Source organism: Micrasema longulum, unplaced genomic scaffold (genome assembly GCF_059751315.1).
Source record: "Micrasema longulum isolate JH-2025_06_02 unplaced genomic scaffold, ASM5975131v1 h1tg000570l, whole genome shotgun sequence".
NCBI classification, from domain to species: Eukaryota; Metazoa; Arthropoda; class Insecta; order Trichoptera; family Brachycentridae; genus Micrasema; species Micrasema longulum.
This window is the reverse complement of record NW_028277766.1, coordinates 1,847,927-1,869,213: the sequence shown is the minus strand read 5'-3', so window position 1 is coordinate 1,869,213 and position 21,287 is coordinate 1,847,927. Positions and strand designations below refer to the sequence as shown.

Genomic DNA, 21,287 nt, shown 5'->3' with positions numbered 1-21,287 from the left:
GAATATAACAAAATGCCTAAAGAACTTTGAAGTCATTTATCTCAAACCATCTTTTTTAAGATACAGCATATTGCCATAACACGGGACATGAACATAACAATGTTTACTTACCCAAAGATACACATAAAACTGACAAAATAGTATTGTCAACAATCACTGGGAATTGTAGTCTGCTTACAATAAGATAGTGAAATACATAACCAAGGAAAAGTCCGCTTATTAATTCTAAAACAATCACCAACTTCCCCATCAACAGCAATTGTGTGATTAATTATAAATTAACTACATATTTAATTTCCAATTAAATAGAAAAACAGGTTGTAGCGAAGCCAGTTTTATTCAATGATCAATTTTGTATATAAATATAAAACATTTATTTGACACTTCATTTCAGATGGTCAACAATCTGTCATGTAGATATCCACAAACTTAAAGCTTTCTTTTATTTCAAGATGCAAAATTTTCATATTGAGAACACAGAATGTTGCCCTGTTTCCATTATTCTAGAACAACATCTGAGGATGACGGTCCACTTTCCTCTTCGAGTTCCAGCACTCTCGGTCCGTATAGGAGGACATATGCACAATGCCAGTCACCTAAAAATAAAAAAAGGTTTTTGAAAACAGCAAAAAAATCATGGACAGTTATTTTTATTAATGAATTAAAATTGTGTTTTTTTTATTTTACTTATATTTTTACTAATGAATTAAACTAGTGTTTTTTTGGTTTTACTTATATTTTTATAAAATATCATGAACTGCGATTGTGGAGGGGGGTGCAGGATGATCATCATCTGCTGCGGTGTCTACAAATGCAGTGAACTTGTGATGATAATGATTTGAGGATGGCCACTGGCCACTGACAAGGCAATACCTGTCGCTGCACACTGGAGTGGGAAGTGTCAAGGTCTGAAGTCCGGACCCGATAAGTAAGCAAGTATTACTATTTATGTATAAAAAATTTGCACAATTAGACATTGGATTGTTGTTCATTCAAATAATTAGTTAAAATTATTTATTATTATAATTATTAAATAATTCTAAGCGAGCAGCTTAAAGCTGATATGATTAAATCTATTTAAACGAAAGTCAGTTGTTGGCGCACTTTAACTTTTCGCAAACAAATCTAGTCCATTTTTGAACCTGTTGAGACTACACATTGAGATCAGCTCTTGTGGTAGCTTATTCCAACCATCAACAACCCTACTGCTCAGGAAATGCTTCCATGGATTTAGATTGTATCTCGTTTTCTCCATCCTGAGACTGTGGCCTCGAAGACGAGCGAGCATCTTGTTTAAGCTTGAACACGGGATCCAAATTTGGGCAGCTATAGTGACTGTTGAGTATCTTGTATAATAAAAACGAGACAAGAAAATATTCAAAACAAATTTATAGAGTACCTTAAATACAAAACCGGTATTTCTTATGTATCAACTCTCACTGCCTCCACCTTCCATGGAATCATTTCTCTACAATACCGCAGAGTGTGTGCGGACCAACTACTGCTTTACAAAATTATGACAGGAATTGTTGACTGTACAGAACTACTTAGTTTAATAACAATACATGTGCCAGCCAGGATTTGTAGACGGTACCACCTGTTTCATGTACCAATAAGTAAAACATCGTATGTTAAAAATGCTTTTTTTCGTAGGACTTTTTCAGTGTACAATACAAAATTTAAAAATATAGATTACACAAACATCACTCTGTCAGATTTAAAATTTACACTAAAAATGCATTATGTAACTTAGTAGACATTATAATAATAAATATGTACATCTCCCTTATCCTCTCTTCAAGCATTCTTGTCCTAATCCCGCCTAATTTACAGTAACTTAATGTTCTTAAAATAAATATTAAAAAATTCTTTGATTATTGAAAATATTTATGAGTACATGAAAATAACATTTTTATATGCATAAATTATGTGTATTTATTTTATATGTAATATATTTTCTTTACTAACTTTGTATACTATGTGGAAATCTGTTATTCGTTCTGAGTTTATACACTATATCTGTTTGTTTACTATAAATATGTATGTAGAACTGTTGATTTTCCAAATAAAATAAATAAAGACTGATTTTGTGATGTGTTGACTATAATTAGTAGTTCTAGGATTTTTTAGATATATATTTTTGTAATTCTTTTATAGTTAATAAGTTAAAGTTCCTAAGCGTATACTGAAAAACTGTTAACATATAAGTTATATGTACTTTTAACTTGCTTAAATAAGTTTTGGTTTTGTTTTCGGCCGAAACTAGAACGGAAGCCAAAATTTGGTTTCGGCTAAAAATCTTGTTTCAGTCGGTCACTATTGGTCATGGAAACTATTAATTATGTTGGATTAGGCGGTGTTACCTCCCCCGGACAGTTTGAGCACCTCCTCCTGCGTGACGGGGGTGACATCGTCGTCGTCGCACTTGAGCCAGGAGGGCTGGCCTCCGGAAGGCGCAGCCCACCGCACCCACGCTACGTAGTGCCCGCTGGACGAGGATCGCCCCCGGTGGGTCAGTACGGCTTGCAGCGAGTAGAGCCCGCTGTTGTTACTGCCGACGTCTGCAAACATACGCCACAAATGGATAGCGAATATAAAAGTCATTTACAGGGAAAAACTCTGGGTCATCAGAATCGCTCTCAATAAGATCTTTTCACATTAAGAATAATGTTAAAAATACTCAAGTTCGTTAGTGAAAATTCTTGATGGAAGTTTATCGTAATTTATTATAGAAATAAAATGACCAGTCTCGAAGATGTCGCGAAACCGGTCACTGGTTATTCTAAATTTGTGGATCTCCCAAGAACTTTCATGGAGATGTTTTTTGTTAACCTTTAAAATACTGTGAGAAAAAACTCCCTCGAGTCACTGTGTGATAACTAGAGGTTGCCTTAGCTAACCTGAGGTTAGGAAATGATAGCTAATTTTGTAAAGGGGGTTTAGAATTTCAACAGTCGATGCGCTCAGTAGCTGCAAGACTTATTATAATCTAACCACAATGAAAAAATAAAGAGTTTTTTAAATATTTTTATTTATATTAATATCATTCAAACACTAAACATTATGGTCAAATTAAAACATTATGTAAATGGGGGCTAGATTTCTTACCATCCATGCGCTCTGTAGCTGCAAGACGTGCTGGGATATTTATTTATTGTACAGCACCCTTTAGGTGATTTCCACAAAAATGGCGCTATATATTATTATGCAACTATAATAATCATTCAAATGAAATAACTCTATTTTTAACCTTTCTGAAAGGCTGTAAATAACAATTCATGTATTGTAATAACTAAATAAATTTAAGCAATAATCTTATTTTGAATACGTTCCCTCTCCTTAAATGCACACATAAACCCACAAGTTCTACCCCCTCTCTTCTCCCTTAGCCACACCCACTCTACCCGCATTGTGTGAATTTTAAATAAATTATGTTAGTTTGTAATTAACCCCGAACAAGGCATGGTGTTTTTGCTGAAACAAGTTGGTTATTAAATTATAAAAAAATTGGTAAATAAAAAAAATAAAAAAACAAAGCAATAGTAAATAGTTGAAGAATTATTTGAGTTGATAAATATCAAACGCCAGTATGTCCACCCAATTTTAAAAAAATAATTTGTTGTACAAAATGTAGAGAAAAAAATATGATCATTTCAGTACTGTTTAAATTAAAACATGTCCTCATTATGACAATGAAACACTGTCAAAAAAACTCTGTTTCAATTCAGAAACTGGTAGGTCCACATGGAAACTGTGGTGGATCGTTATGGACATACCTGCGTTTGATATCTATCAACTCATTAGTCGTTAATTTTTTTTGTTCAACTGTCTGAATAAAAAATACATTACGTATTAAAATATTCACAGACTAATTAGTCCTGTCAGTATTTATTTGTAAGCACTTACCACTTGCAAAAGAAAACGGTTGTGCTATTTTGACTTTTTTTTCTTCAGGCTGAGGTTTTTTAGATGATTTTCCATCTCCTTTACTTTTTTCTTTCGCACTAAGTGAGGCTTCGACTTTAGCTTCGTCTATTTCCTGGAATAATATGCACCGAGAGTTGGTAACGAGGATTACACAGGATAAAACAATTTAGCGTAATTGAGGAGAGTTGTCACGTGTTCGTTACCTTAAATTTATTTCTGACTGGCAATAATTTTTCTTGCAACTGAGATGAACACAATTCGAAAACATCCAGCTCAATGGGGAATTTGACATCTTTGAGTATTTTAGCGTTGATAGCTTCCTTTTCCTTATAGTAGAACCTCACAAATTGCACGGTCAAGTACGCTGGGAGGCGGCTTATTTTAGCCTAAAATAGAATACAGAATAAATTAACCTTTCCCTTACTGTCCCAAAAACATCCTTACGTTACGGTGCTGGGTAGTCATTACTCACTACACATGCAAAAAATGAGAGATTTTAAATGGGAAAAATGTAATATCCGCAGCCAATTGCTTTAATTATTTATAGTTGAAGTCCAACAAACAAACCATCACGCCATTTCCCCGTAAGGGTAGGCAGAGGATATAACGCCATATCATTCTGTCTTGACATACAGACCTCACTTCCTCTACATTCATACATTTTCCCATGCACGCACGCCAATTAATCCTACTCTTAACATGTCCATCTTTAAGTATTTGATGGACTTGATTGTGCCTAACTTTCTCGGTCTTCCTCCCTTTCTGCATCCATCTACATTTGCATCGTAGATCCTTTTAGCTGTTCTTTCGCTGTCCATTCGCTCTACATGTCCAAACCGACACAGCACCCCTTTCTTGATTCTGCCGATAATGCAAGTCTCAGCCTTACATAGTTCATGGATCTCTACATTTGTGCACCTATCATACATCGTTTTACCACACATTCGCCCGAGGGATCGCATTTTGACAGCATTTAACCTGCTTTCATAATTATTTTTCAAATTCCATACTTCGCTCCCATACATTAGAGTTTTAGTTGAAGTCAAAAGTGATATTTTAAATCTAATTGCTAAAAACATGATAAAATCATCAGCTCACGCTCACAGGGCGGGCGAAAGAACCGCCCCTGAAAAAAGTCGGGGAACTACTAACGTACTAACGGACAGCTGGGTACTAAAAAACTTTCCTGTTTGCGCGTGTGACGCACTTAACTATTAACTTTTTCCTTCCCATCCTCGATATTTGTTTTTTTTTAGATATACATGTAGCACATGTAATTCCGCTCTGCCACAACTTGTTTTCCATTTTCCGAGACAAATGTTAAATAATAAATATTTACAATAAAAAGAAAATGTGCCAAAATTGAAATATTTGAGTGAATCATAAAAACTTATTTATTTTTATAACTTTTTTTAAACTAATTCTTTCGCCTAAGTAAGCATCATCGAGACCGATTTAAAACATTTTCAGTTTGTACTAAAATGATTAACTATGGTATATCAAGATAAGAATAAAAATAATATTTAGAAAAAAAAGTAACATCATGTAGAGTCAATTTACTTACTGTTTTTGTAAAAACGGCATCTCTTCCTAATACACTAGACATCTTGGTAATTTGTTCTTGCATTTTCTAAAAAGACAAAAGAGATCCTTCGTAAACTAAAATGAAACTGTAGACATTGTTGCCAAAAGTAAAAGTTTAAAACAGCAGCATACTGATCTCAGTCCGGACTGCAGATACTTGACGTCCTGGGATATGAAGCAACTCAGTTGGAGGAAGCTTTCTTCACCGGAAGTAACAGGCTCTTCGTCAGACTCGGCGCACTTCATCTCAGTGTCCAACTTGCCACCAAAGAATTGATCAATCACAGATCTAAAATGTCATATTGATTTAATGATAATAAATCATTAAAAAAAAAGAATAAAACAAACACATTTAAAAGCGTTATGGGCGTGAAAAAGAATACAAACTAAATCATTTCTAAGATAAAAAAGAATACCAAAATGTTAAAATAAATCTTTTATCAACAAAATACAATGTTTAAAAAAAATACATAATCAATTCTCAGGAATAATTTCAGTTGTGAAAGGGTCAGTATGGGTCTGGTTGAAAGGGCTAGTTATGAGTCTGGTTGGAAGGGCTAACTATGCGTACTTGGAAGGGCTAATTATGAGTTGGGTTGAAAGGGTTAGTTATGAGTGGTTAGAAGGGATAATTATGAGTCTGGTAGAAAGGGTTTCATATGAGTTTGATAGGAAGGATTAGTTATGAGTTTGGTTGTAAAGATTAGTTATGAGTTTGGATGGAAGGATTAGTTATTAGTCTGGATGGAAGGGCTACTCATGGGTTTTGTTGGAAGGTTAAGTTATGAGTCTGGTTGAAAGAGTTAATTAAGTCTAGTTGAAAGGGTTAGTTATGAGTCTGGTAGGAAAGGCTAATTATGAATCTGGTTGGAAAGGCTAATTATGAGTCTTGTTGGAAGAGCTGATTATGAGTCTGGTTGGAAGGGCTCACTTATTGGTCCCCTCCAGGGCGGGCAGGTGCAGCTGCAGCAGGCGGACCAGTTCGGTCCAGCACTCGCTGGCGTCTTGCTGCGCCCAGCCGCCGCCCGACGGCGCGCTCGACCCGCCCGCCGGCGGCTCGCGCTCGCGGAAGCGCGGCAGGGCAGCATGCAGCGCGGGCAACAGCGCCAGGGGAGGGAGGCGCGCTGTGCGCTCCATGCCCTCGTACGTGTCGCGCAGCGCCGCCACCAGGAACCCGCCCGGCCCGTGGCTGCGTTCCCCTGAAAGGTGCAAACAATTTATTTTAAATGATACTTTTCTTTTTCATTTCTATATGAACAGCCGCTAAGTCTCTATTGCTGAATTTTTTCTTGCAACTGGCGGGAATCAAACTCGCGACGCCAGTTTCACAGTCGACGGAGTTTCACAGAAGTATGAATGACATGCAACAATAATTTGGAATTCAACAGACTACTGCTTTGGTTAGGTTGCAAGGCAGTTTCCGGGACCCAAATAAAAAATGGATTTTTTCACAAATAATTTAATGAAAATAATAACCGGGTTGTGGTCACATGGCTAGTGTTGTGGACTCATGGATCAGAGTTCCGAGGCGCAAACCTCACTCTACGACAACTTGGTTCTCATTTTCTAATAGTGAGTTATTTAAAAGTTGTTGAATATGGCTCCCAAAAATGAAATATTTAGGTTGATTAAAATAAAAATATAATTAAAAATGATAGTTTACGATATTCTGCGTGTGAAATAGAACCTTGGATCCCTGAAACTACCACGAGACCACAACCCGGGTCTTTACGTTGATGCAATATACTTTATACATTATACAGTCGAACTTGGTTATAACTATTACGGAAATAGAGAGATCTCGGATATAATCAGGAAACTTTAGGTGACATTTTAGTTTGTGGTTTTCTCTATGCATTTTCACTTTTATAACGAGCTGAGCAAAAACTCTTCAATTGTTTAAGAACATAATTTTCAAAATAAGAACCTTCGTAATAAAATCCCAATGGGGTTCTTTAAACCCTGTTACTCAAAATGGCCGAACCTCTTAAAGGAACAATAACCAAAGAGATAAAAGATAATATCATAAGCAAGTTAATATCAATAGTACAAGAAGGAACGGCTGTAGTCCAGAAATTCCATCAACTGGAAAAAAAGGTTTTGGAAATGGAACTGGCTTATACAACAGATTTACTCAAAAAAGAAGAAGAACATTCAAACACTTTAAAAGATCTCATAAAAAATGATGTAAATAACAGTATTAATAAAAATCCATATAACCAAAAATTAATGAGCTATGCGTCGATCACTGCGAATAGGCAACAAGAACCAAGGCACGCAGTGATCGTTTCATCGAAGGATAAAGACGCTACTCACGAGAGTATCACCAACTCGCTTAAGGAACTAGTAAACCCCTCAGAGCTAAAAATAGGAGTTAGCAGTTTGACTCGAGCGAAAAATAATAAAATTATTATAACGTGCCCGAAAAAAACAGATGCCATCAAGATAGTCGCCGAAATCCCGAAAGTTTCCAAAGGAAAACTTTGCGCTGAAGAAGGAAAACTTAAAAAACCAATACTTGTACTGAAAGGAATAGGAAAAGAATATAAAGATGAAGAAATTCCTGAAATGATAATTCAGCAAAATGACACAATATTTGAAGCCATTAATAAAAAAAAACCGGAAGAATGCTTAAAAATAATAAGAACCGCCAAAAATAAGAACGAAAACTTAAGAAACGTCTTTATTATGGTTGATGCAAACATAAGAAAGGAACTGTTGGCAATCGAAAGAGTTAATATTGGCTACATGAGAATACATGTCGAAGACTCTTCCGCTCTTTTCCAGTGCTATAAATGCATGAACTTTGGGCATTCAACATCTAAGTGTCTCGAAAAGAAAGACAGATGCCTACACTGCGCAGGTGAACATAAATCAATGGATTGCTCACATAAAGATGATAAATCTATGACTAAGTGTTGGAACTGCTTTAAATCTTCGCGTGGCAACGAACATGTTACAAAACATAAGGCCAACAGCAGGACCTGTCCTTTTTTACTCAAAATGGAAGAAAGAGCCCAGCAAAGAATTGACTATGGCTTATAAGCTCCATACTCGTCCTCTTAAGATACTTCAATGGAACCTTCAACGCTGCAGAGCAGCTACTGATGAATTGTATGCTAATCGTAATCGCGTAGATATTGCATTAGTACAGGAGCCATACGTAGGCGCTTTTAACAACATGAAAGCACCACCAGGCATTGTAGTATTTCAAGCGCCTCAAGTCAGCACACGAGTAAAGGCTGCAATAATAGTATTCAAAACTGATCTTTCCATTATGATGCTAAGTCATTACTCAGGAACTAATGATGTTTACGCTGAACTAACGCTACCAAACGAAATCCTGGTGATTGGATCAATTTATATTGAACCGGATCGAGATCCTATTCCGTCACTAAATATATTGCGAAATGTGGTAAGAATTAATAATAAAACTGTACTTGCTGGCGGAGACTTAAATGCCAAAAGCTTGTGGTGGGGTAGCAATAAAACAGATAGAAGAGGAGAGGCTGTAGCAGATTGTCTTTCCGAATTGGATTTCTACATTCTTAACTCTGGCCACAAACCTACATTTGAAACGTTTCGTGGCACTCTTCACATAAAAAGCATTATTGACGTAACCTTTTGCTCGACTTACTTCTTAAAAAGTGTTACAAATTGGGAAGTTGCTGATAAATTGAATTCTCTCAGCGATCACAATCCCATTACTTTCACAATAAATACCAGCACTAAAATACCTCACAAACAGTCTAAAATCTTCAAATATCCAACTAAAAATGTGGACTGGAATTTGTTTAAACAAATAGTACAAAAAGAACTATCTGACAGAAAAGTCTCAAAAACAAGTTTCAGTAGTGCATCTAACTCTCGAGATTTAGAAAATCAAATTAACAATCTTAATCAAGCACTAACCGAGGGATGCAATTCAACAATGATACTAAAAAACAGTACAAAATATAGAGAACCCTGCCCCTGGTGGTCTAATGAACTAACTGCACTGAAAAAGAATGTGATAAAAGCTAAGCACAAACTACGGAATTCTGGAATAACTAGACGCGAAACCATTACGCTTCCCGCATATTTAAAAGCAAAAGAAAATTATAAGAAAGCTATTGCTGATGCCAAGATAGAATCGTGGAAAAAATATTGCTCAATACAAAACAAGGAAACAGCTTGGTCTGCTATATACAGGGTCCTAGCAAAGAATGACAACAAGAATCCTCCAATGTCTCTTAAAAATGGAGACACAGTTTTCAAAACTGCTGAAGACTCTGTGCAGAGTCTTTTGGAACACTTTTTTCCAGACGATGACGCCACCTCAGAATTAGTGCTGCACTCTGAAATAAGAAACGAAGCTCAACTTTCATCTATTGAACCAGACGACCCACTATTTACCAAACAAGAAATAGTTAATATACTACGGAATATGAGCCCCAAAAAAGCACCGGGCAATGACTACTTTACATTAGATATATGCACTAAGGTCACAGAACTATTTGAAAATGAAGTTTTAGAAATGTACAACGCATGTTTACGACTTCATTGCTTTCCTATCTGTTGGAAGTGCTCTAATGTTATTGTTATACCAAAACCTGGCAAAGTCGAGAAAAACGATGTTAAATCATATAGACCTATTGGGCTCATTCCAGTTTTTGGAAAGGTTTTGGAGAAACTTATGATTGAAAGAATTTCTTGGCATCTTAATAAAAAGCTAAGCCCAAAACAATTTGGCTTCACACCCCAGAAGTCTACCGAAGACGCCTTAAATGCAGCCATCAGCTCTATAAATGAAGGAAAAAATAGCCGCCAAATCGTCATAGCTGTCTCATTGGACATCCGTGGAGCCTTTGATCATGCTTGGTGGCCATTCTTAATATGTCAACTACGTCGAAAAAACTGCCCTAAAAATATTTTGGAACTAGTTATCGACTATCTTGAAAACAGAGAGGTCAAAATAACACACGCAGATATAACTAAACACAAAAAGACTTCACAAGGATGTATTCAAGGTTCAGTTTGTGGTCCAAGCTTTTGGAATATAATTTTGGATGATCTTTTACTAATAGATTTTGGAAATGGAATTAACATACAAGCGTTTGCTGATGATGTTTTTCTGACAGTCAGAGCTCAACTTATGTCTGAAGCCGAAGAAAGAACAAACTGTGCCCTTTCGACAATAGCTGATTGGGGAAAAAAGGTTAAACTTAACTTCTCAGAGGAAAAAACGAAAGCGATGTTAGTAACCAAAAGAAAAGAAACTCTTCCTAATTTATTCATGAACGGTGTAAAGCTAGCTCTTGCTGACTCTATTAGGGTATTAGGTGTAACTGTAGACAAGCATCTCAACTGGTCACTACATGTGGATAACGTCTGCAAGAAGGCTGCCAATCTTTCTGGAATGCTTGTGAGAGCGGCAAAACCAACATGGGGTTGCTCTCCTGCGGTAATGCAGCAAATATATTATGGTGCAATTGAACCTCTTGTTACATATGCGGCCAGCTTATGGGGTGAAGCGGTTAAAAAGAAATGCAATAAGAAAAAACTTGACAGCTTACAAAGACAATTTGCCATAAGATCTTGTAGAGGATACAGAACCATTTCACTCATCTCTGCTCAAGCTCTAACAGGATTTACACCGTTAGACCTTAAAATTCAAGAAAGGAAGGACATTTATAATGTTAAGAAATTTGGTAAGCTGTATTCCATTCCAGATGATCGCAAGTATCAAGGAACTGCAAACTATTTCGATTTACCTCACCCGTGCGAAAGAATTCCCGAAAATATTCTTTTACTTGACAAAGATATACCTCCTTATGCTCCCAACGAAATTAGAATCTTTACGGATGGTAGCCTGCTTTACGGAAAAGTGGGAGCGGCATTCGTTCCTTTTGAGAGTGATAAAGAATTACCAGGCAGAACATTTAAATTAGATAATTTCTGCTCAGTTTTCCAGGCTGAACTACTCGCAATACGAGAAGCTCTCGAATGGTTATTAAAGAAACCACCAGAGAGATGGGTTATTGCAAAAATATTATCAGATTGTCGTTCGGGCGTTCAAGCTATAACAGATACTCGGTCGGTAAATCCATTCATTGTAGATATTCAGAGTAAAATTAAGCATCTAAAAATAAGAGGGATGAACATTCAAATATGCTGGATAAGAGGACATGCTGGTATCGTGGGAAATGAGAGAGCGGATGAACGAGCAAGATCCGCAACTTGTAAAAGAACGGCACCTTTCTTCTCAGAATTTCCACTTAGCTTTGCCAAACGCTGTATAAAACAAAATACGCAGCAGCGTTGGGAGGATCATTACCGCGCTTCTTCTGCAGGTAAAATCACTAAAATGTTTTTCCCAACGCTGGCTGATGCAGCAAACTTCCGTCATCATCACCAAAGTACTTTCGAAACGACCCAAATTTTTACCGGACACGGAGCTATGAGAAGTTATCTATATAGGTTTAAATTAAGGAATGATGACTATTGTCCATGCGATGATATTTCTTCACAGAGTATAGAACATCTGTTATTTCAGTGCCCATTTTTCAGTTTGCAACGCCATAATCTTGAAGCAGAATGCAGGAAAGATGGAATATCCTTAACAGATATCCACACTGTAGTAAAAAGTAGTTATCATGCGCCATTGTTCTTGAACTTTGCAACAATGGTGATTGGACTCATAAAGGTAATAAACCAAAATCAGTGATCGAACATCCCATTTCCAAGACAAACAAAAACTTTTTTTTCCGAGTACCTTAGCCTTGTACATGACACGTAAGGCTACTAAATACAGGGGTCCAAATATATATAAAAAAAAAAAAAAAAAAAACCCTGTTACATCCGAAACCACGGTGATCAGTATGAGCAAGAAGACATATAGGCACATAAAAATATTTTTTTAGAACAAATAAAAATTACAAAAATAAAATATCTAATAAAACAACTAGTTGCTTACTTCTGCAGGGGAGAAACGAGGAGGGGGGAGGGGGAAGTCTGATACACTGTCAACCACGCGGCCACACCCCCCTCGCTTCTCCCCTGCAGAAGTCAGTAACCATTTGTTTTTTAATATTTTATTTTTAAAAATTTTCTTCATTCTAAATATTTTTTTTAATATGCTAATATGTCGTTTTGCCCTTACTGATCATCGTGGTTTCGGATGTGACAGGGTTTAAAGAACACCCTGTATAGTTGAAATTGCGAGTAAAAAAATCCAAGCTTTGTGAACTAAGTAAGTACGGTCTCGGCACCTTGTCAAAATTTACAACTTCTTTTGTAGTTTATGAATGACATCCTTGTTTCGGGGGTTTTTACAATGTTTTTAATTTTTTAATGTCCTATGGTCAAATGCATAATGAACATTACTAGTGGGTGATGTCAGATCAGTTAAAACCTGATTGTTTTGTAAACATGACCACTAACAAGCAGAAGTGTTTCAATTTGTGAAAAAGTGGCAACTAATTGTAAAATAGAACGTTGCGAGAAAAATGTTGAAGTGTGTAAAAAGTTTTCTCTATCCTTATCCACAGTGTTGAATCAGTTCAACATCGATTTTTAAGAAAGATAGGCTGGAGGTTGGCTCATCCAGAGACCAATATATGTATAATGAGTTAGAAACTAGCTTAAATATATCTTCTCTTCAAGACCGTCGAAATAAATCCGACCTTCTAGTTCTATTTAAAATTCTCAACTCACTCTTTGATGCGCCTGAACTACTGAGCTTAATAAAATTAAATATCCCAACTAGAAACCTCAGACAAAACTTACTCTTTCATACCGATAACCATAGAACTAACTATGGTTTTCATTCCCCTATGCCCAGAATTCTTAGGTCTGCCAACAAACATACCAGTCTTGATTTCTTTGATAACAAGTTGTCTTCTTTCAAACGATCACTGAATCTACATAATTCAATTATAAACAACTCTCTTCCGCTTCCACTCCCACCAAGTTTACTATATACCGTTGTGTCGTTATACTTTCCTTTATTATCATTTTTTATGTATAAATATGTCCTTAAAAATGCCCATTAAATAAATAAATTTTGAAAAAATATGAATGTATATTTAACTGCAATTGAAATTTAGAAAGAGGTATAAGCATTTATTATAATTTTCAATTGTGGCAACATGCAATGGTGATTGGATTTAAAAAACTTTCCTCTGGTATAACAAGCGAATTTAGTCAGTCCCGTCTTCCTCGTAATAACCGAATTTGACTGTATAATATTTACACTTTTGCATAACATGTTCAACTTTGTATTGTTATATCTAAAGCTCGCAGTAGCCGTTTTACTCAAAAAAATAGAGTAACAAAAATCATGATGGTCCGTTACCTTTATAACTTTTGATAGATTCTCTCAGTTCGGGAACAGTCTTGAGGCACTGCACCGTGGCGTTCATGTAGCAAGTGTTTCCTAAATTATTCAGTCCCGCTGGCAAATCCAGCTGAAAAGACAAGCCATGATTCAATTGAAACAGTAAAATATCCACTGGATTCATGCGCTATTTTCTGTATACCATCTAAATGAAACACACTAATGATTAATGCTACATGAAATAATTTGGGAAATTATTTAGAGAATACGAAGCCAAAACATGTTTTTTTTAAAAATGTATTGTATTATTAGCGCTATGATTTTTTAAAGTTTTGTGCGTGACATCTCAAGTTCTCTTCCGCTTCTTCTCGGTCAGTTCTGCCGATTGGTCCGATGACAGTATGTAAACCGGAAATCTTCCACAACTCTCTTATCACTGGTTGATTCATATGAACTAGGGACATCGTTCAAAGTAGTAGTTCATTTTTATTAAAATATATTGTAGTATAACTAAATGTTCTAATTTTTACCACATGTAAGAAAACATTTATTGTATCCAATTTCTGAAGTAGTAACCATTTTTTTCCAAATTTCAAAATGAGGACCAAAAGTTTAAAAAAATGGTAAAGAAGAAGAAGAAGTACATAATTTGAAAGAAAATTTTCTGCGCAACAAGATATTGTGTTTGATTTTATGTAACATACAAATATTCTTTTATAATTTTGATTTTATTTAATAACAATTATGTGAAGTAGACGAAAGTGAGCATTTTCGACATCCCTTTCTGTTCACTTTCAATGGAGATAATAAAGCCGCCAAGCTGCTCGCGATATTTGCGCAGTGTACGGTGAAGATGCTATGAATTATTGACTGGTTTGTTGGTGCTAACATAAGTTGTGTCTGTTTTTTTCCAAAAAAAAAAAACACATTAGTACTTATTTACTAAAGTAAGTAATTCAGCAGGACTTTAATGTTAAGATTATTGATGAGTAATTTTTTTTTCTAAAATCAATAAAAAAAAATATTAATGTGCACGTAAGAAGAAGATAGAATTAGGCATTCTACTTATCTCTTTTAAAGTTAAACATCTGGGCTAGGAGAGGAGATTTGACTATAGATATGAAAGCAATTTCCTCTCAATAGCTCAGTTCTCTTAAGATTTAGACTTAAAGTATGAGAATCAACTTAGGGGGACTTGTAACAATAGATCTACACAGTGATATAAGGAGTTTATTTAGCACTGATTCCCAATAGTAAACAAATTCTTACCGCAGAAGCTAGTTCTGCCTCATTCATATCCTCCACAAATCGAGGCTTCTCTGCCGGCTCCACGGGAACATCTTCTTCCTTACTCCCCATCACTAGAACCATGGCCCCCTGTTTACAAACAAGGAAAATGTGATTAAAAATTATGAAAAATTCTATGGGCTAATTTGGTTATAACATTCACGGAAATAACGAGATCTCGGGCGCAATGAGGAAACATTAGTTGACATTTAAGTTCTTGGTATTTTCCATACATTTTAAATTTTTTTATTTATTTTTAGTTTGTCAGGAAATCACATAAAAGCGTAGACGGCGAAGCGCCACAGATTTCGAATTGACAAGCTGTAGACAGCCACGCCTGCAACACGGTACAAATTTTAACTAGTTACTGTTACACATCTATCTACACAGATAAAATCAACCCCGAAGATGGACGCTGTAATGCGATCCGAAACGTCAGTAAATAGTATGAACGACACACGGTATAATAAAATAGGGCGGCCTCCGTGCTGTAATGGTTAACACTTGACTTAAGCACGGAAGGTTCCAGGTTCAATTCCCTGGCCTGTTGTGGTACAAAAAAAAATAAGAGAGAAAACTTATTGTGTAAAACATGAGTGTTGAATATTACATGCTTTTAAACACAAAATTTTTAATTCTTTTATATTTATTTGTTATGCGGCACAAGTTCCTTTTACAATATAAAATATAACAATATAATGAGTTATTTAGATATACAAAAATTGAAAACAATATTAAAACATGGGTATAAAAAGAAAAATAACAAGAAAAATATATATATATATTTATACATGTATGTTTATCAGCATACAAGATATAAAAAAGTTGGTATGTATGCATATAAAATGAGTTAACACCAGATCGTTAGCATAAGTAGCTTTTGCAAATAATTCGTTAATCGTTACTATAGAACATCATAAAATATTTATAAAGAGATGATTTGAATTCAGACAGTCAAAAATGTCGATATGAGAGGTACATTCATTTCCTAGTTGTGTATACGTGGTATGTATAGGTGAGTGACAAAGATAGTTGGTTTGAGAAGGGTGACAATAATATAGAGTATTATGTCTAGTTCTATGTGATGGTATATTAATATTTATTAAATCCAGGAGTTTGCAACAATTGAATTTAGAATTAATGAGTTTATATAAAAATATTACGTCAGTTATTGTCCTGCGATCCTCCAGAGTAGGTATATTCAAAGAATTTAACATAGACATGTTGTTAATTTGTTCTATTGGAATAGGCAGTTTGAAATTAATGAATCTTCAAAATTTTCGTTAGACTCTTTCAACATTATTTATGTGAATTTTGTAAAAAGGGGACCATAAAGTAGAGTTTTACTCTAATTGGCTTCTAACCAAGGATATATAGGTACAAGAGTTGCATTATTTTAACTGATTACAAAATCCTTTATGGGTCTAAAAAGAAACCCAAAGTTTTCATAATTTAAAAAATGATGTGGTTGATGTGGCTTTTGACTTCAAGTTTTTCGTCAAATATCAAATACCAAGATCCAATACCAAGTTGTTTATTGAATACGGAAATAAAATTGGAGATTTATTTCTACAAAAATATAATAATTTACATTTACAAACAAATTATTAGAGATACACCAGTTATTTAATCTATTTAAAATATATTGAAGTGTGTGATTTCATTAATATTGAATAGTTTGGCAAAAATTCGTCTTCAAATTCACACAGGTGGAAAAAGGTATTTTCCGGCGTTTCAGCAGTCACATTCATTCGAATAATAATTACATAGAACATATCGCCAGCCCAAAGCAAGAGTGAGACATCTCTGAAGAGCATATTCTGAGATAATCGGACTTTGAGGTGTGCGAAGGGTCTGACTGAATTAAATTATTTTAATTAGGTTATGAATTCTACATTTTCACATAGGTTAACTATCTAACTTCAATACTTTGTTATTTGAAAACATCAATTTATTAACATATCTGCATGTCTATCTCAAAATGGGATATTTCGGGTTTATTTCACTGTTGCTTTGGGCTAGCCGTATTGATTGTTTGATCATTTCTTGAAAGCGGTATAGTAAAATGGTCCTTTATCTTGTTTTGAGAAAATATTTTACTATTGTATGAATTCTGATGACATAGTTATAACTCTCTTTCACAGTAGTAGCTGCTCGATTGTGGAATAATCTACCCACTAATGCTAGAGACGCCCGCCCCTTCTTTATATACATTTAAGTCAAGATTAAAATGTCACTATCTAAATATTTAAGTGGTTCCTTTATCCTTCTTCTTTCCTTCCCATAACCTCTCCTCTCTTCATAGTTTAGTGTTAATTTTTTTTATTTTGTTAAGATTAATCTTTGTTTTTAATTTTTTATAAAATTGTAAGATTCAATTTTTAAATTTATTCAACAGAGCGGGAAACTCACCCACGTGATAAAGGTTTTAGCTCTTTTACTTCACAAAAGTCAACAGGTGGAAGAGTTGAGGAAATGTGGATGTTCAAACATGGGCAGAATGGTGAATGTTACACAGTGTGTAAAGTGGCCACTTAAACCAGCCAATGACAGGTCATAAGCCCCGTAAATGCCTAGACATCCATATTCCCTTCTCAAAAATTTTTTTCCCTCTCTGTTGAAATAAATTTAAATATGAACAACTCCCTAGGGAGGAAATCCAGCCAGTCTGCAAGCATTTGGACATAATCAAACATTGTTAAGATTAAATTTGTTTATGAATTTGTAATTTTCTCAAACTGAACAGTTTGGGTAGGTAGGAAGACATTGCCTTAAGGCAGTATACCCGCCCTTATATGTATATAAAGTGTAAAATAAATAAATAAACTTAAAGTTTGTCAAATTCTGTAATCAAAAATGTCACACCAGTCACAATGGAATACCCCAAAGCCGAAATAAAATCTGTACCTTGAAGGATAAACCACGGGAGTCGCATTGAACGAAATGTTCAGAAAACAACATTTTGTGATTGTGCGATTTCCAAAACATCATAACTTTTGAACCAATGAGATAATTTCAATCTATAAAGAACTTTCAATTTAAAATAATTATTATTTTGATAATAGTACATATTAAATTGCATATCTGGGTCTACTGATGTTTTTTGCATTAAAACAAAGTGGACTTCAGATTTTTATTTCATCTTAAAAATTTATTTTTATGATGAAAGTGGACTTGGGTGTTTTATTCACGTGTAAAATAGTTTGATTCTTCTTCTTTGTCATTCCTTAGTTCTGAGGGTTGTGATCCTGTCCCCAGCCATTCCACTGACAATGCATCTCCACCCTTCACGGCTCTGCGCCCTCGAATCTCCAAGTTCAGTCATATCACTCCACTACTTCGGGAATTACACTGGCTACGTTTTCCACAGAGGGTGGAAAACAAACTCCGTTGGCTTACGTGTAAGTCACTGTGCAACTCTGCTCCAGAATATCTAAGGGAACTCTGCATTCAAGATGAGCTAGCTGATAGACATTTTACGCTTAGATCAGCTACATCTACGTCGAGAGGTAAAGTTATTATACCTCTACGCAAACAGCGCACTAAATTCGGCGAATGAGCATTTGCAGTCGCAGGCCCTACACATGGAATGCTCTCCCAGCAGAGGTGGGAAACTGTAAGAGTGAAGTGATGTTTCGGAAAAAACTTAAAACCCACTTGTTCTCTAAATCATTTGAATAAATCCTTAGCATGTGATGACAAAGTACATTGTTTTACTTAAATTGCAAATTAAAAAAGCTGAAATTAAATTTATTTCTTTATATAATCACTTTGTCAAGCGCCCTTGAGGTATTCTATTACGAAAATTGCGCTATATAAGTTATCCATGATAATAATAAAAAAATAGCGTACTGCGATAATTTCTGCATTTTTAACTTCGAAAAGGCAAAAAGTGGACTCCCGTGTTTTATCCTCTAGGGTACAGAACTCGTTTTTTTTATTAAAAAAAAAAAAAAGAAATACTTGAGTTCTCACTATTTACTCAAATATTTCAATTTTCAGACTATTTCCTAAAAGTCGTAAATAACTTGTGCTGGAAAAATGGAAATCGAGTAGTGGTAGACTGGGATTTGAACCTGGGACTTTTGGTCCGTAAGTCCACAATACTACCACGGAACCACAACCCGGTTTATTTTTTATTTAAGGATTTATTTAAGGTTTTCAGGCAGAGTATTGCAATGATAAGCGATGATTGAGAATTTGATTAATTTACTGTACTTACATTGCTAAGTTTGACGTTGCCCCATTCATCATCCTTCAATGTAGCTCCCTTACACATGACCTTCTGTCTTTCAGGTTGGACTCCAGTTAAAGCAAATATTTGCGCTTTGAACAGCATTGGATCCTCATCTGTGTTCACATCGACTCCTTGGAACATCTCTTTCCCCCATTTTATTTTAACTACAAATAAGATTTGCATTTTAAAAATTAAAACCAAAACATTACAATTGTCCACAACAAAATACGCTTTCATTTATCAACAAAATAAATTCTGTTTGAAATTAAAATTAAACAATGCAAATAAAAAACGGCTTAGCAAAAAGCGCAATGTAATTTTGTTTTTTTTTGTGTTTACTTTTTTTTAAATCTCTCTAAAATGGTGTTAGCCTAGATACATGTAAAGTGACATGCCCGTCTGGCATTAATTCCACAGAAATTAAGGCTTATTATCAACACAATTATTATGAATAAAGTGAAATAAAAACTTTCTACAAACTGCAGATGAAAATACAAGTTTTCTGTATACTATTGTTGTTATTTTTTCAGTTAATAGTGACATTACAATTTGACATAACCTCAACTGGTAGCCGGTGACTTTGCATATTTAATAAATAAAAACATTACCTGTATATTGAGGCATTGTTAAATACCGTGATGCTTCGTTGGAAACTTAATTTTAACTGCAAATAAATGCACCCTAGAAATAATATAAACACGCCTAAAACGTCAACCTTCTTGTAATTCCCAGACGTCTGATTTGCAAGTTTTGGTAAAATTCAAAATTATTTTTCATGTGGCACCATTTTCGCAATACAAAATCCACACAAAATCATCATGACAAATAAGTACTTTTAATTAATATATTCGGGGCAACTTGTTCATAATTGTGTTATATTTAACATATTACAACAGAGATGAAGAACATTTTAGAGAGAGAATATAGAAGTTTAGGCATCCACAGAGCTTATGGCCTGTCATTGAAATATATTAAAATATGTTACATTTATTTTTTTTAAGAGAAAATGATGTATTTTATTTAGTAGGTACAAAATAATTTTAAAGCAAAAAAATCAAGTGAAGATTAGTCCGCTTCATGATCTAATTACTGGTTAGTGCGTTTGCTTACTATGGTTCAGGTCACGGGTTCGAATCCAAGCAATCCCGAGGTGAAATAATATTGATTTACAATGTAAATATACAATACAATATACCTACATTACAATACCCCTGCCTGGAACCAATTGCCTTCGAACTTACGAATCATCGGCAGTCCCAGTCAGTTCAGATCCCAACTAAAATCTATTTCTTTAGTTTATCATACCTCAATTTTGAATCAGAAAATATAATGTCATTTTAGTTTAGTTAGAATGTAAGTTTAAGTATACAATTGTAAAGCGCCCTTGAGGTGGTTTTTCACAAAAATAGCGCCATATAAATTAGCCAAATATTATCATACAATTATTATAATAATTGTATAATAATATTTGTATGATAGGTACTCTGAGAAGTAATCCAATATCCATGCACCATTAAGTACATAGAAAAGAATCATGATAAAAAAGTTTAAAAAATAAATAAAAATATGTTTCGTATAATTTTTCCTATGGTTGGATTTATAATATACCGACCTATAGATATAATTTTGTTATTTTAATAAAACTGATGTTATATATCATATGAGTTAAATATTATTTATGACTCCTTAGACCAGAATTTCCATTTGACCGGACTGAATTTTAATCGCGTTAGATATTATTTACGAATGTATAAATTTTTCAGGTACGTTGATTTTTCTCGAACAGATAACTTTACCAACTAATCCTTGATTACGAAGAATCGGTGAGATTTTTTACCGATATTTATCGATACACGTATACTTATATTATATTTTTATAATGTTTTTTCAGGAACATATATATGTACTTAGTACTTAACTCATAATTTGATCCCA

At 34.6% G+C, this 21,287-nt stretch overlaps 1 protein-coding gene across 1 annotated transcript; it reads right to left on the bottom strand.

Annotated features, from left to right (window-relative positions):
- Positions 1-318: 318 nt before the first annotated feature.
- Usp14 (ubiquitin specific protease 14) lies at positions 319-20,161 on the bottom strand. The gene is made up of 11 exons (XM_088228224.1): positions 19,961-20,161; positions 19,338-19,516; positions 15,098-15,205; positions 13,847-13,958; positions 6,443-6,710; positions 5,644-5,800; positions 5,492-5,557; positions 4,131-4,313; positions 3,907-4,039; positions 2,364-2,561; positions 319-596 (listed from the first exon to the last, which is right to left on the bottom strand). Exons 1-11 carry the CDS (start codon positions 19,974-19,976, stop codon positions 499-501), a joined length of 1,518 nt encoding a protein of 505 aa, XP_088084350.1. The 5' UTR covers positions 19,977-20,161; the 3' UTR covers positions 319-498.
- Between the last annotated feature and the right edge of the window lie 1,126 nt (positions 20,162-21,287).

What these genes read in the sequence shown, in the direction of transcription:
- Usp14 (XM_088228224.1), bottom strand. An exon ending in GCAACGTCAAACTTAGCAAT is followed by an intron (nt 15,206 to 19,337) that starts GTAAGTACAGTA and finishes GTTTGTAAACAG; the next exon opens with GGGGCCATGGTTCTAGTGAT. An exon ending in ACCGTTTTCTTTTGCAAGTG is followed by an intron (nt 2,562 to 3,906) that starts GTAAGTGCTTAC and finishes GTATGTTTGCAG; the next exon opens with ACGTCGGCAGTAACAACAGC.